This window comes from Xiphophorus hellerii, chromosome 4 (genome assembly GCF_003331165.1).
Source record: "Xiphophorus hellerii strain 12219 chromosome 4, Xiphophorus_hellerii-4.1, whole genome shotgun sequence".
Classification (NCBI taxonomy): domain Eukaryota; kingdom Metazoa; phylum Chordata; class Actinopteri; order Cyprinodontiformes; family Poeciliidae; genus Xiphophorus; species Xiphophorus hellerii.
The window spans coordinates 13,726,663-13,738,964 of record NC_045675.1 but is presented as its reverse complement, the minus strand read 5'-3'; the positions used below and the strand labels follow the sequence as shown (position 1 = coordinate 13,738,964).

The window sequence follows — 12,302 nt, the reverse complement described above, 5'->3', positions numbered from 1 at the left end:
CCAACAAGCTTCTTCAGAATGGACACTATGTAAATTATCCAAAGGGTTTCAAACCAATGAAGCTTACATTGTTACAACTTTCACATGAAAACAGTAACATGGAATTTTATTCATGATTCAGATTCTAGTCGTTTTACAAAGTTTCCTCGCTATATGTTGCCAATCCCCAAATAAAAAAATAAAAACTGCTGACCTGCCATACTGATACTTCCCTTGAGCACAAACACCAGGCTTTGATAAGTCACACTGTGCAAACCTCCAGGGCTACTAATGCCACATACTACGACGCAGCATCTGGCATCTAACAGACAGGTTTGTATATCCCCTCAGGCACTTTCTTCTGACACACTCTGTGAAACTCTCCCATGCCATAAGACCTAATGAAAACCAGCATATGACAGTGCTCTGCATTTATTGTGCTCACTGCAAACCTTTAGAGTTTAATTCCTGTCCAGTATCTGTGGAATACCCTACAGAGTACACTTGAGTATTAAACTGGAAGACCTCGACAGCTGTAGTAAAAAGTGATTTTCTTTTCTAGTTGTATTTTTTTTTTTTTTTTGGTTTCTTGTTTTTGTGAAAATCAATTCTAAAATCCATAGTTCAACTCGGTGTGTAAAGTTTTGTGAAGTTGTACGTTACTGTTTATATCAGAAAGAGGATAATAAATATAATTCCTGCATCAAAATAACATACCATAGCTTTGCCAACAGTATACCGGTACTCTTTGTATACTGTTACAATGAAGTTGTATATCAACTTCATTTCTACACAATATGAAATCACCAATTTTTTACTGCTTCACCCCCCCACCCCCACAATCTAAACCCATATGTCCAATTGATTAGAATTTAACCACACAGCTGTCATATCGCAAAAATAAAAACAGCAATAACACACCAGCTGGAGACAAATATCACTGCAAAACAAGAAGATCCAGAGAGTGAAGCTGTAACAGTCTACACACTGCTAAGAAGTGTTCGAGAGGCCATTTTTAAAAAATAATGTGTATTTTCATTGTTAACAAATCTATTATGTTTTTAGGAACATATTCTATTTTGTTTTTAAAAATGTCTTTAATGGACAAAGGAATAATGACTATTAATATCAGGAATGTTTTTGGAAATTTAAGTTCTAAAAGCAACACTCAGCGATTAAAATGGTGATTTTCTGGCAAATGATGTTGGATGTACTGGGGGAATTAGTTTTGAAACTTTTACTGGAAATGTTAACGCTTTAAGTATTTCATTGTGAAACACTGTTTATTGCCATATCAAAGCTGTTAAAGAAAAGGTGAATTGTTCGTGCTTGAACTGCTCAAGCTTATATTTGGCAGCCTGTGACATTTTCACAGATGGATGGTGACGGGTCTGCAGGTGGCAGGAATGCCAAGGAAATGGGCAAAGGTGATGTAGTGTTCTATCTTTACAAGTGCTGCCAGTCAGAGGAGACAACGCTGCATGTAGATACAGCCTGTTTGAGTATGCGGCTGTGATGGAAAGCACAAATATGGAGAAGGACAGTATGAAATGGTATGACAGTATCTGTAGCCTTACTCTGCTAAATTTCATTTTCCCTTATACGTTCCTCTCCTTCAGGTTTCCTCTCAGTGCCTGCCCAATTTTTGTATTTTGCTTTCCTCTGTTGCTCTTTCTCTCTTCTTCCCCCTGTTTCAGTAAAACTCAGTATGGTTAATGAAAAGCCCTGCAGCTCATAAATCAACATGTCACCATCTGCCACCCCTCCTCTCTCTGTCTGTCTGACTCCCCCCTCGCATGTTCTCCTGCCACCGCTATTTTCGTAACAATTCCTCCACATCCTTGTTTTGTTTTTTTCCATTCAACTTATCTTTTTATTTTTCTGCAGAGGTCAAGTAAATTCAAGTTAATGTGGTCAAGTATTGTATTAGTTGACATTTTAGGTTAAATTCAGCTGGGTAAGCGATTTCTTTCACAGTGTCAGGCTAAAGCCTTAGCCAATAGCAAGAAGAATTAATGAGCTGGTTCATATGCTCAAGGAGGTTTTTGCCTTAAGCTGGCTGGAGCTGTCAAACAAATGATCTGTGTTCAGGGTTTTCACCGGAGATGATGGGAGTTAGCTGCATTACTGCTAGCCTCAGGATCACCAAGCTAATTGCTAGCCTAAATAAAGATTCCCCTCTTTTTATTTTAAACTGTCATTTTCCAGTAAAGGAAAAACATCATATATTTTCTGGTAAATAAAAACTAAATCTTAGTGAATATAATTTAATTTCACAATTCCACTGGATGACATTTTTTTTCAAAGCTAATAAGATTTCTATTTGTTAAAATATAGATCAAGGCATATATCTTTTTAACACTTGTCTGTTCCCATTACATGCTCAAAGATCGAAAACTTGCAGAAAAAGCTAAAAAAAAAAAAGATTCATTTTCCGCACAATCTAACCATCTTTTGTATGTCAGTCAAACTTTATTAATACACTTTTCACTTATCACTAAATTCTTCACAATGGAATATAACAAGCTTTTTAGAATAGAATATAACAATAGCAAAAAGATACAAATTAAATGATGATGAAAATCAAAAGCGGCACACAGAATAAAAGTACTTTTTACAATTTTAACAAGAACACTTTTTGAATAAAAATTGTCAATACAACGCAAAAATAAGACAAAGGCATTCCATTATTCACATGTGGCTGTTTTAAAGGAGCTATCTCCAGATGCTTTAAAACACTTCTAAGAAATAATCAGCATTCTCTGGTTAGCTGACCTGAAGTTCTCAACTGATGTTTAGTTTCTTAACAAGCCAAAAATGTAATTAGGAACTTGACTTTGCAAAGTCGTGAAGGTTAACAGCAATATTTTGAAGTAAACTCTAAAAGTACCCAAAGATGAAACTCTCATACAAAAGTCAAGGATGTCAGTTAGTCATCCTTATGCAGATTGTTATGCCATTTAGAAAGTCTATGAAGTTAACTTTTTATTAAGCTTTTTGTTAAGACAGGTAAAAAGGTAGTTGTGATGATCTAAACAAGAAGGAATAAAAGTATGGACGGTCATCTCTAGTGCATGTCTAGTGCATTCCTAAACCTTTAGGAATATTTCTCAAGTAAAGAATTAATTTGTGACCACCGTTTTTTTATAACCCAGATTCCACTAAATAAAGAAACAGATAAATATGGTAAGATATGTTATTAAATCTGCTTTTAAGTTTGACTGAGACTGTGTGTAAATCAGAAACAGGACTGTCCAAAAATAGAATCTGGAGGGACTCCACATAAAACGGTGATAGAATCACATATTGGCTATTTAACACAGAACTTACCTTTCAAACAGAAAGACAAGATGTGAACCAGTTAAAAGGAACAACTTTTCAAATTACAACAAAAACTAATAATAAATACTGTGTTGTGTCAGAAAAGTAATAATATCGCTTAACTACTACCTTTTTCAAACTCCTAGAATTACATAAAAATATTACAGGTAGGTCATATTTTACTTGAGCTGTTGGTGAGTCATGGTTCCTTAGTACTGGTTTCACAACACTTAGCAACATAGTCCATAACAACAATACGCCCCGTTATTGCCCAGGTTGGATGGTGTTGGCTCTGCAAAATCTTTCATAGTATTAGAAAGTTCTCTAACTGGTGTCAGAGAAGTAACACCCAATGAGTAAGTTTAGGTAAGATGAAATTGTTAACATTTGCTTGACAAGATGTAAGACTTATTCTAATCAATTCACTCATCAGCTCTTTGTGAGCTCTTGGGATCTTCATTAAAGGTGTCAATAGGACAGGTAAGTGGGCAGAGGTATGAAATGGTGATGTGTCATGGCTCAAACTAGGCAGATTGCAACAAGAAATTTCAGGTCCTGTATATGTAGAATCAATTTATGGTGTTGAGTTAAATTTAGAACATTAGAAAGTTATTGGCACTCATCTGTTACCCTAATTAACTAAACTAGAGGAAAAAATGTGTCCTCATTAAATTTTGCAATCTTACAGAATCACTGCAGTTTGTATATTTTTTTCCATCCATCACAAATGGATTTATTCATCTCACTAAATACTCAATTTTTTGAGTAAGAGTGAGAAATCTGCTAACAATTCAAGAGGCAGCTTTTTGCAGACTGTCTTGATTCATGAAATATGTATGTGTAGGCAACAGGAGTAGACAGCATCTAAAGACAGCTGCATAATCTATAAACATATCTTCATCCAGCCAGAGCAAAAAGCATTAAAAAAACAATACATTGTACATCCAGTAAGACGGCTTCAAAAACGCAATATCCCATCAAAATTGAAAGCTTGGCAAATTCTCCTGATGCTCACTTATGACCTTGCATAACAACCAAAAGAAAAAAAGTTGTTTTACAACTATGGAAAAAAGTTACACTTTAGCATTATGTGTAAAGAATGACATGACTAAAACAGGATTCATTAAATTAGGCACTGATATGCATAGTTTTTTCATTAGACAATTCTAAAAGTACACCTTTGCATTAATGTGACTTTTGAATATCTAAATTTTTTTTAACTTATGCTAGATGCATTTAAAGAAATCCACTGTGCCTTTACTGCAATTATTTGTACAAACTCAATTTTTTGAGTAAGAGTGAGAAATCTGCTAACAATTCAAGAGGCAGCTTTTTGCAGACTAAGTGTTATTAGTATAAACTGAGAATTTTGGCATGTAGAAAAAATGTGGAGAGAAGACTTGTATGTTTTTTGTCATGGTTTTCTTTAAATATCTATGTAATGGATATTACATTTAGGCTTATTTATGTCTGTTAATAATCTCAGTGTCACCCTTTCTTCTCCTCTAAGAAATTTTTATTTTTATGAACTTTTATTTCTGTTTTATACCTTTCCCTCTTCAGCATCTTCAGCTTTTACAATGACATTAAGCCTCTCTAAAAGTCAGGGAGAACTCTGCAAGTACAACCTAACCACAGACAACTGCTCTCAGTCTAACAATAAACTCTAACCATATACCAGTTACCAGGCCCTCACTCACTATGCTAAGACACAATGTGAATAAAAACAACATAAGACGGAATCAGAAAAAAATGGAAAAGTAAGTGAGTAAATGCAATTACACAAACACACAGTTATAGTCAAAAGAAAGTGGATTGTTATTCAAATTTTGGTGTTTTAAATATTAAGAGATGATAAAAAAAATGGTCTAAATTTATTTGAAGTGTACAAAACACAATATATTTCAAACAGTCGTACAATAAACAAGCCTAGAGAAGAGAAGCTGCATAAAAGTAGTATACTCTACAGGATTTAGGAATTTAAGATGAAAAGTGGCAGCTAGGTGTTGTTAGTAAAATGTATTTCATTACATGATTATTACCAAGTAAGAGCACACATACAAAGTAAGGTGTTTGTCAGTTTGCTGGTTTAAAACATAAACACCTATATTAACCGTAAATTAGTCCAAGCAGACCAGAACGTGCACAGCAGAAAAGGTGAAAACAAAGGAATTAATGTCTTGCAAGAACCCAATGAAAGTTCAGATCTCAACACAGTTGCGGTGCTGTGATAGGACCTTGAAAGCAGCATATTAACAAATGTTAATATGCCAGAAAGTAATTACTCAGAGTTACTGCTGCTAAAGTAGTATATCTACTACTTTAGAGTAGTAGAGGTACATGGTTGAACATTACAAGATGTTCAACCATGGTATGCTGAATTTTTGGCAAGCAACTTTTTAAAATTTGTCTTTAGTTTTGCTTAGTACATTTTGACATGCTGGAATCAGTGTAATTTTGTGCATTTTAGTTTTGTTTTGATCATTTAGAATGTGGTCGAAAAAGAGATTATCATCATTATAAAGTGTAATCATTATTTGGTGTAATCACCACTATGATTACACCAAACAATTTTGATGTCTGATAAGTATAGATGGTTCAGTCACCGGAAATTAATTTTAGATGTAAACACAGTAAAGTATTTGCATCTTTGTAAACAGAGATGCAAACACTGGGCTGTAAGACCACAATCACATGGGAAAGAAAGTAAACCCTCTGTCAGCTCTAGGGTTTTGATGTATAGATAGGTTAGTCTTTAACAGCTGTTAAAATGACTTGAATCTAAGTGTAAGAAATACTCTCAGACACATCATATTTTAAAATAATTTTCAGAAAATCTAACTACCCCTATCACCCAGCCCTCCCGAGATTATATCCCAAGACATGTTACACTTTTGTTTTATCGTGAATACACCTTTTAGATCCTTTTATACACTCGCTTGGTATTCTTGTGAGTTATGGTTTCTCGTTTTACTTACAGATACCACTAGCTGCAACAAATGAAAGTGTATAAAAGCCAAGGCCAGCCCTCAAATACAGCTGTAATTCTCTAAAGAGTTATAGGAGGCTGATTTGTTTCCTTTCAGCTTCTGCAGAAGCACAACTATCAACACTAATAGAGAACATTGTTAATAACCCGCAGCAGGAATGTTTATTGCTCTGCACACAAATATTCAATAAATTTAAAAGGTAGAGCAAACCTTGATAATACAATTTACATATAATACTGATCTAGGAATTCAAAGCCCTTACTGCAATATGTGTTTCACTTCCAGCCTTGTTTTTACACAATTCCTACAAGCATAGGTTCACATGACTGGAATACGCTCATTAATGAACTATAGAAAATAGAGTTTTACTGATGGCAACTACATAATGCATAGATGTCTGCAACCTGCCAAAAATATCTGATTTATCCTAGCTTGTCTGAGTATCATGTCATGCACACTAGGCAACCACCATATAAAATATTCTATAATTTTACACTAGCTTATCATACAACAGTTATGTTGAAGCATAAACTGAACAGGAAAAAGGTTATATTTCATAGTATACTGCAAGAACACACCTCTGGATGATATAATCTTGCACATTCACCGTTTGGGTGTGCATGTGTGGGCATAGATCCCTAAATAAATTAAACATTTATGGATTTTCCACCTGGGGGAAGTTCATACTGACACACGTGTCTGGGTGTTTGTAAGAGACAAACAGAGAGAGAGGGAGAAAGACTAAGCATACCTTTAGATAGTCTCCATCTTGCAAAGAGAAGCTCTCAGCTTTCAGCCTGATTCCTTTGCCCTTTTCAGTAGTGATGCGGTAGATGCACTCATGGTTGTTATCGTAGCTGGAGGGAAAATTTGGAGAGAGTAGAACACCTTCTGGTCCTAGCGTGGAAGCTCCACACTCGGCTGCAGCAGGGGAGAAAAGCAAAGAGGAAACAGTGTAGGTAAAAAAATAAAAAAATTGCAGCAATTCTGTATAATTATCCATCATTGTCCATGTATACCTCACTTAAACATTAAAAAGAATGATTAGTGTATAATGCATATCAAGGATACAGTGCCTTTAAAATGTACTTGTACCTGTTCCCGGGATATGTTCCAGTAACAAACTTCAATGTATTTTGTGCGATTACCAACTCATACTGATGCATAATTTTAATTGAGGAAAGAAATTGGCACAGCCTAATTACATTTGCACAATTACAAATTTAAAATGTATATGCAATCACTCATCTACCCCTAAATAAGATCTAGTGCAACCAACTGATTTCAGACAGCGTACATAAAGTCCCCCTGTGTGCCTTTTATTTCTCAGTATTAATAAAGGTGTTCTGTGAAGTCCTTAGAGAAAATAAATGTATAAACAGCATCAGACTAATGTACACACCAGGCATATTAGGGGTAAAATAGTGAAGAATTTTAAAATAGGGTTAAGCTTTACAAAAATTGTTCTAGCACTAAATAAATCGTCCAAAAACTGAAAGAGTATCACACAATCGTAGCCTGGCCATTGCTTTCCAACTCAACATTCTCCCTCTGACTTGGGTTTCTCCAATAGAATTTAAACTGAGGTACTCGGCGAAAAGGAGAAGTTGTGAACGATGACTTAAATTTTTTGCAATGTTTAACAATTGTAGTCTGCTTGTAGTTTTAGCAATGGCAAGAGTGGACATGAATGAAGCTGTTCAGACCGAGTTGGCCACGCTTCCAAATACTGAATTAACAATTGTCTCCAGTAAGCTTCATAGGGTCAAACCGGTGCATTACAGTTGTCACGGCCAAACGTTAGCAACTGGGTACAAATTACATCTTTACTAGAGTCCAGGCCTCCAGCAAGTTATCATTTCTCAGTAGCTTAGGGTCCAGACTCTCTGTACAAAGCAAAATGTAGAACACAAGGCTGGTTTTTACTAGGCTAGCATAATTGGAAACCAACCAAGTCTGACTGGAAAGGTGAGTAATAATCAGAGCAGCAGCTCCATGGTAATTCTATTGGAGCTACAAAGATATACATCTCAGGTGGGAGAAGCTTTTTACAAGGAAAATATTGGCTGTGCTCCTCATAAATCTCATGTTTATGGAAGGGTGGCAAAAAGAAAGCTAATGGTGAAAAAAAGCAACAAAAAGCCCCTTTGTAGCTGCCCCAAGCTTTATAAGGACAAACCCTGTTAGAGGCTGCAAAAGAATTGGGGCTGTGTGAAGGTTCACCTTTCAACAAGAGAATAACTCAACACATACAACAGATCTGTCATGATATGTTGTAGATTAAAGCATATTCATGTGTTACAATGGCCCAGTGAAAATCCAAACATGAAAATCAGTGGAAAGATTTAAATATTATTCAACACATAGAATAGAATAGAAAGGATCTTGAAAGAATCAGCTTTAGGGGAGATAAGTTCACTAAATACAAGCCACACTTTTCAGATTTATTTGAAACAAATGGTAGAAATCAGGTACCTTTCCATTTTCTCTTCATACTGATATTCTACTATTTGCTTGGCTATTGGTCAACACAATAATCCAGTGTTTCTTAATTGCTTTCCTCAGTAACCAATGCCCTGAATATTTTAGATGCTTTTCTGCTCTAGTTTCAAATGACTGCATGAGCTCCTCTGCATGCAATCAAGTGCTGCAGAAGCCTGTTAATCACCTACTTATTCAAGTCAGAGAAACACCAAAAACATGCAGGGCAGCGGACCCTGCAATTGAGAAACACTGCAATAATCACACAATATAGTTTGTAGTTGTGACATATTAAGAAATTAATTAATAAAATCTACAATCCAGATTTAAAATATATATTTAAGAACTTCTTGCAATAGATTTAAGAACTCTTTTGTCCCCCATGCCTTCAGACTGTACAATTCCTCATTGGGGGGGGGGAGGTGACACAGGACAGAGGGTAGAAGGAGTAGTGACCCCTTGTATTTTTCTCCATACTTATCAGGTCAAACCACATAGTGCGATACGATATCACTGGTCAATCTAGCCGCCAAATTCTTATATTTTTTTTGTGTTGTATTTATATTTACTTATATTCTTATATTCTATATTCTTATTCCTTGTTTCTTGCATAATTTAAGGTTTTTCTTGCATAATTTAAGGTTTTGGTTACTCACATTTAGTGTGTACCTTAGTATTTAATTTGTATTTTGTATTCTTTTGCACTTTTTCTTACTGTGTGTTATCTTTGTTTTTTGCCTGGGAGCTGCTGGTAACTTCAATTTCCTGAGGGAGTCTTCCCAAAGGATCAATAAAGTACAAGTCTAAGTCTAAGTCTATTGTAAGATCCAAAATAATTACAAAAAATATGATCATCCTTGTCATATTTAAAGCGCCAAAAATAATTTAATAAAAAAAACTACACAAATCATACAGAAATTAAATGCAAAACTTTGTGTAAAAGTAGGGCAAGAATGGTTTGCTAAAAATGTTGAAATTATACAGAATTATCTTTTAGATTAACTTTAATCAAAAGATTCATTAACTTTTGATTAAAGTTAATGAATTAAATAACTTTTCATTTCAGCAAAAAAAGATTTATCTTATGTAAATGAGGAAACCAGGAAATAGAAAAGGTTTAGCGAGTTTTCAGTTACCTTTAAGAAGAACAACTGAAACAAGGAAATCATGAGAAACCTAAGAGTAAAGCAGTTGGTGAAGAATATATAGAAAAACTAATATAAATAAATATAAAACACAAAGCACTTTTGTTATAGGGAAGAACAGAGTTGGTACGTAGTAGATTTACAGATTCTAACGGCTTTTGTTTCTCATAAATTAGTTTTAAAGTTAAATCACAACCACATAGAGGGAATTAGAAGACTGCAAAAAGGGAAAGGCAGGATTGCTGCAAAGAAGCTTGTAAAAGTGAAAAGAAGGGGAAATCGCTTCAAATGGAAAGAAGACAAAAATATTATTTGAAATTGCAAGAAATTATAAAAACGATTTAACTTAATCTTCTTTTAAGATTAAATTAAATCTTAAAAAAAATTAAGATTTAACTCCTCCCTTAAAACAGCCAATATTCTAATTATCTACCAGAAAACTGTCCAAATACAGAGAACAGGAAGAAGACAAAACAGCAGCAAAGTAATAAGGAGAAGGACAAAGCAAAAGATGAGCACTGTGTTGTTGCCAGCTGCTGCTGGTACTTCGCTTCCTCTTAGTCAGACCTGATCTCTTGACAGATAATGCTATCATAGCATTTTCAGTCCACTCTCTCCGGGGCTCGGAAATTTCCAGCAGCCCTCAGCCAGACTCTCATAAATTACCAGCAGCATCCTGAGAAACACTGATAGCCATCAAATTCCAGCAAATTACAACCTGCTAACAGAATAATCCTGGCAAATAAAACCAACAGTTCACCAGTCACATAACAGTAAATTACCACTGTGTTCGCAGTAAAATACTGCCAAATTTACAGCCCAGAAAATGCTGATACTTTACCTCGGTATTCATGCAGTACAGAAGGCAATTTGAAATGTTTACCTCATCATCTACCTATCAAAGAAGATCATATCACTTCACTGCTATAAAAACTGAAGAGAAAATGATACTTATGCTTGTGAATTTAATTTATATACATCTATGAAAAGAAGGAAACATTTTATTAAAAAGTTCTCTCAGCATTTGTGCAAAACTTTCACAAATAAATTATGAGTCTGTGTTTTGTCTCTACTTGGTCTTCACTTACCTATACACCGTGGCAGTGTGTTGCTCCACACTCTCCTGCCACCTCCAAGACAAGTGATCTTACTGTCTCCCTCAAGTCTGTAGCCGTGGAAACAAGAGAAGGCAAGCGAGTCGCCGACTCCAAATCGAAATCCCATCCTCCTGCTGAATGCCGGCACACCGGGATCCTCACAGGGCTCCAAGTCGTACTCTGTACAGGCAGGCAAGATAGATAATATGACTGAGGAGCGAATGGAATAAGGCTGAATATATTTAACCTAACTAAGGCTTCAAGAAAATTGAATAACTCTTTATTTGATGGATTGCATTGGTTAAGAGGAGCAGTCATAAAAATAGACTCTTCTAACGTTTTAACAAAGATGACAATTTTAATCAAACACCAAATAGTTGTTTTTTACATAACAGAAATTACCTCTTCTATTTAAAAAAAAAACAACTTAGAAACTTAGAGAAGTATTTTATAATTTTACTGATGTGTCTGGAAAAATGTTCACCTAACCAACAAATAATTTAATCATTTCAGCAACCTTGGTTTACCATTTCTTTTCTAGGGTATACTGCATGTTTAATAACAAAGGCCAAATGTTTAATTAGCATTAAATATATATAATATAGCTTGGTTAAGAGTCTACTATAATCTCTACTGTATATCTGCAGCTTTTTTCATCACAGATCAGACATACACACATGTATGTATATATATATATATATATATATATATATATATATATATATATAGACAAAAACAGCTTTTTTGTCATTCTTTCAGAGGTGTCTGTCACTTTTACTGCTGGAAACAAATTTCTTGGATGAACTAAAATCATTTAAACAGTATTTGGCTTAATTCTATTTCAATTGATGTCAAACAAATATGTGCACAGTACAAAAAAAATCATAAAAAGTTTTATATAATTCTTCATGTTAAATAGAACCGCTACATCAAGAAACATTTTCACTGATTTCAAATAAATCTGGGTCAGTGTGAACAACTCTTTACTGCTTTTCTTGCATTCGTACCTGAAAAAGTAATATTAAATCCTTCGTAACTCATGGAAAAATCTGATATAAATCGCAGCTGCACACTGAAGTTTCCGTAGAGTCCAGCTTTAACGCTTGGTGGAAGCACTGAGCCGGTGAGCCGAGCCACCGGAGCCTGGAAGTTGCCATCTTCGATGATGGACAGGTAGTCATGGTTCTCCTCTAAATGGAAAGTATGGAACACCAGATGGACCCCTGGATGAATGGGTGGAAGATTGGGTGAATGAATGGGTAGATAAATAAAGGAAAGCAAAATTAGAC

At 34.9% G+C, this 12,302-nt stretch overlaps 1 protein-coding gene across 4 annotated transcripts in view; it reads right to left on the bottom strand.

The window, feature by feature from the left end:
* Window positions 1–12,302, bottom strand: part of LOC116718451 (CUB and sushi domain-containing protein 1) — a 431,730-nt gene that overhangs the window by 117,558 nt on the left and 301,870 nt on the right. For all 4 annotated transcript variants that reach the window (XM_032560407.1, XM_032560409.1, XM_032560410.1 and 1 more), the window contains exons 22-24: window positions 12,021–12,236; window positions 11,005–11,193; window positions 7,042–7,211 (exon numbers count right to left, since the gene is read on the bottom strand). In XM_032560407.1, coding sequence (XP_032416298.1) covers window positions 7,042–7,211; window positions 11,005–11,193; window positions 12,021–12,236 — 575 coding nt within the window. The remainder of the gene's footprint in view (window positions 1–7,041; window positions 7,212–11,004; window positions 11,194–12,020; window positions 12,237–12,302) is intronic.